The sequence below is a fragment of the Lonchura striata genome, chromosome 2, assembly GCF_050655825.1.
Source record: "Lonchura striata isolate lonStrDom1 chromosome 2, ASM5065582v1, whole genome shotgun sequence".
Taxonomy (NCBI): domain Eukaryota; kingdom Metazoa; phylum Chordata; class Aves; order Passeriformes; family Estrildidae; genus Lonchura; species Lonchura striata.
The window spans coordinates 102,421,505-102,424,981 of NC_140704.1; the positions used below are offsets into that span (position 1 = coordinate 102,421,505).

The window sequence follows — 3,477 nt, forward strand, 5'->3', positions numbered from 1 at the left end:
ACACGATTCGGCTCTGGCCATGACACCAGTTGAAAGATTATGCAAGGCACTTTATGTTCTTAATTTCTTAAATTGTTCTGACCAGGAGCCGAATCCCCCTGCACTCAGACACTTTTGCAATAACACCAGGGCAGTTTTGAAAGAGCGTCCGCCAGTCCTCATCAGAGACCCAGAATCAAAAATCATCTCAGGGCCGTACCCTCTGATAACGTGGGGGAGAGGGTACGCTTGTGTTTCCACAGCCCAGGGTCCCAAATGGATTCCTGGAAAATACGTCAAACCGTACCTGGAGAGCACTACCACAGACCCCCCAGCGAGGAGCAACCCAGCGACCCCATCACAATCACCACCAGATAATGCAGTGGCGTGGCGACGGAGAAAAAAGAAGAGGACCGGAAGACCACCCAACATCGTCTCCCGGGTCCTCATCACAAGGACATACCTACCTCTGCAAGACTTAACAACTTCCGCCACCCCATCCCCTCCTGTGCCGTTCCCTCTACCCTCATACCTAACCCGTCATCCCTTTACCCCTCCGTCCTGAAATTTATTTTTATTTTAACCCAAAAGGGGGAGCTGGGGGAGGGGAGGGAACCAAATGTATGTTGGTAATATTGTTTTGTTTAATTTTAGTACTAGGATGGCTGCCAGAACATCATTCACCCAAAAGAAACAACAGAAGATGTCCCACTGCGCCCAGCTGGTTGCAGCCACGCTTTCCATCCTCCTGTGGCTGCATGTAGCAGATGGCTGGGTGGTACCACAGCCGAAAGAAAACGTCTGGATCACGCTGGCAAAGTCCTTGCAGCAGGATAACCTATGTCTGGCCATGGGCAACGTGGACAATCCCCTGTCCACTTGCCTGGTAGGGGTCCCCTTGGTAGCTGATGATTGGCCGGTATCCAATTCCGACCTGCTCCGAACCACGGGTAGGAGGCCTAACCCGGTCGATACTTGGGATGAGTGGACCAAAATTTTGCCCAACAGCAAAGAGGAACCCCAAGAATTGGACTTACTGGGGTCCTCCACAGCTAGATATTGTGTCAAATTCTATTATAGGAGGCCAAGTCAAAATTGGCACGGAATTGACTTGGCCAAAAACACATACCGGAAAGATGTAACACCTATCAGTAAAAAATATAACAGCCAAACCTGGTGCAATTATACTAGCCAGGTGATTTCGGTTTCATCCACTCATCCCAAGACATTGCCCAGGGGGATGTTTCTTATCTGTGGGGACAGAGTATGGTCGGGAATTCCATCTCGGCTCCAGGGAGGCCCATGCAGCCTTGGCAAGCTTGCTACCCTCACTCCAAACAGAACTCAAATTCTAGATTGGAAAAAAGAAAGACAATTGGCACGCACCAAAAGATCATATGCTCAATTCGACGAAAATTGTGACTCCGAAATTTACGATTGGGGAAAAACAAAGAGGGTCGCTGTATCCATCTTTTTACCATGGTATGCAGCAGCTAAGGCCCTTGGTGAGCTTTCTCACCTGGAGTGTTGGATAAGTAAGCATGCCAACGCCTCGTCTGCCGCCCTCTCCGATCTTCTGGCAGACCAGCAAACCACTAGGCAAGCCACATTACAAAACAGAGCGGCTATTGATTTCCTGCTGCTCGCCCATGGCCACAGCTGCGAAGACTTCGAAGGATTGTGTTGCTTCAATTTAACATCACGGAGCACTTCCATCCAAGCCAACATCCAGCGGATCCGGACCGAAGTACAGGACATCAAAACGGAAACTTCGGCTGTGGACCCCATCCACAAACTATTGATGCAGTGGGGCATTCCCGGGTGGGCAGCCTCCATTTTAAAAGGACTCTTTTGGATTTTCATAATTGTCCTTCTCATTTCAGTTGCCTTAACCATCTTCAAAAAGACGCTTACCAAGACTTTGGCAAATATTTATTTAATTAACAAGAACGGGGGAGATGTGGGAGGGGACTTGGGAAACTGTCCCCCCGAATTACCCTGGGAGGTGACAGGTGTGTAGTTCCCCGCCTCCCCTGTTATCAATCAGTATGTCTGTCATCCCTTGGTTCTAGAAAATTCTTTGTTCTTTATACCTCCATTGGTTCCTTCCCTGAAGCCGCTCTTTCCCCTTACCCTCATTGGTTATAACCCTGCCACTCGACCCTGACTCTGCCCCCGAAGCCTTCCTTCACTGAACGCTTCATGCCTGGACCCTCCCTCTCTTGTCCCAGTTATAATCCCGATTCCGCCCCCTGTTCGAGGCTCTCAGAGCGAGCTCCCTCCCGGAGAGGTTGTTTTCCCTTCGCTCCCTGAATTGCTGTTCCTCAATAAACCCTTCTGGAAATAAAGCCGCCTGTGAGCCGTCCCGCCTTCATAGAGGAAGATTTCATTACGCTATCCGGCTTCCGAGGACTCGGCTCTCTGACAAGCAGAGTGGTCAGAGACCCAGAAGCCCTCACAGAACCTTCTCCAGTCTAGTTTTTTTCTTCAACTCTGTAAGTTTGTGCCAAAAGATGTAGATGTAAATTCCCTGAGTGTGAGAGAAAGAAAAGGAGAGACGAGAAAAGGAGAGAGGAGAGGAGAGGAGAGGAGAGGAGAGGAGAGGAGAGGAGAGGAGAGGAGAGGAGAGGAGAGGAGAGGAGAGGAGAGGAGAGGAGAGGAGAGGAGAGGAGAGGAGAGGAGAGGAGAGGAGAGGAGAGGAGAGGAGAGGAGAGGAGAGGAGAGGAGAGGAGAGGAGAGGAGAGGAGAGGAGAGGAGAGGAGAGGAGAGGAGAGGAGAGGAGAGGAGAGGAGAGGAGAGGAGAGGAGAGGAGAGGAATAAAACAAAATCCTTAGCCAAAAGTTTGTAACTTCTTTTCTCCTCCTCTCTCTTTACTTTATATGAGATAAGTGAAGACTGAAGACTGCCCACAGTTTTGTAATTTTTGATAGCACTGACGTCAGTCTCAAAAGGATTGCCTACTTTACTGAAGACATGGTTGTAGTTTTGGGAAATTATTTTTGTCCACTAATCTGCTTTGCATATACTCCTTAAGCGAATAAAGACTAACAAGGTAAAAAAAAAAAATAATAATTACAATTATCATTAAACAATGAAAATCTGTACCACACAAAAGTTTCCTTTCAGGAACACTATTTCATTCTTTCTGTGCAAATGCAAACTGTCCTCAACATTTTTGGAACAATTGTCTTTTATAACACTTCCTTATGCAAGTATTACAATGATGAGTTTTTTTATTTTTGCCAAATTGCCTCATGATATTCTGTCTGTGATCTTAAAATTGCAAAGTGTCTCAAAGATACTGAAGCCTAAGGGGTAGATAAAACTTATGGCAAAACTGGTACTTGCCTCCCAAAGTAAGTAGAAAATCTGTTGTAGAGCTGGAGGGAACTGAAATTTACAAAGAACAGTTTTTTCTAAATGCAAGGGAAATAACAATAAGTATATATGCTACATCAAGTATATATTGACTTTTATTTTAGTCTACCTCCTTTGTTA

General features: G+C 46.9%; 1 protein-coding gene across 1 annotated transcript; it reads left to right on the forward strand.

Annotated features, from left to right (window-relative positions):
* Positions 1–598: 598 nt before the first annotated feature.
* Positions 599–2,410, forward strand: LOC146768357 (uncharacterized). Its single transcript, XM_085571894.1, has one exon. It carries the CDS (start codon positions 599–601, stop codon positions 1,997–1,999), a length of 1,401 nt encoding a protein of 466 aa, XP_085428020.1. The 3' UTR covers positions 2,000–2,410.
* The last annotated feature ends 1,067 nt before the right edge of the window (positions 2,411–3,477 follow it).

Bases quoted from the DNA above. Each gene is read 5' to 3' on its own strand.
- LOC146768357 (XM_085571894.1), top strand. From the start codon at position 599: ATGTATGTTGGTAATATTGTTTTGTTTAATTTTAGTACTAGGATGGCT.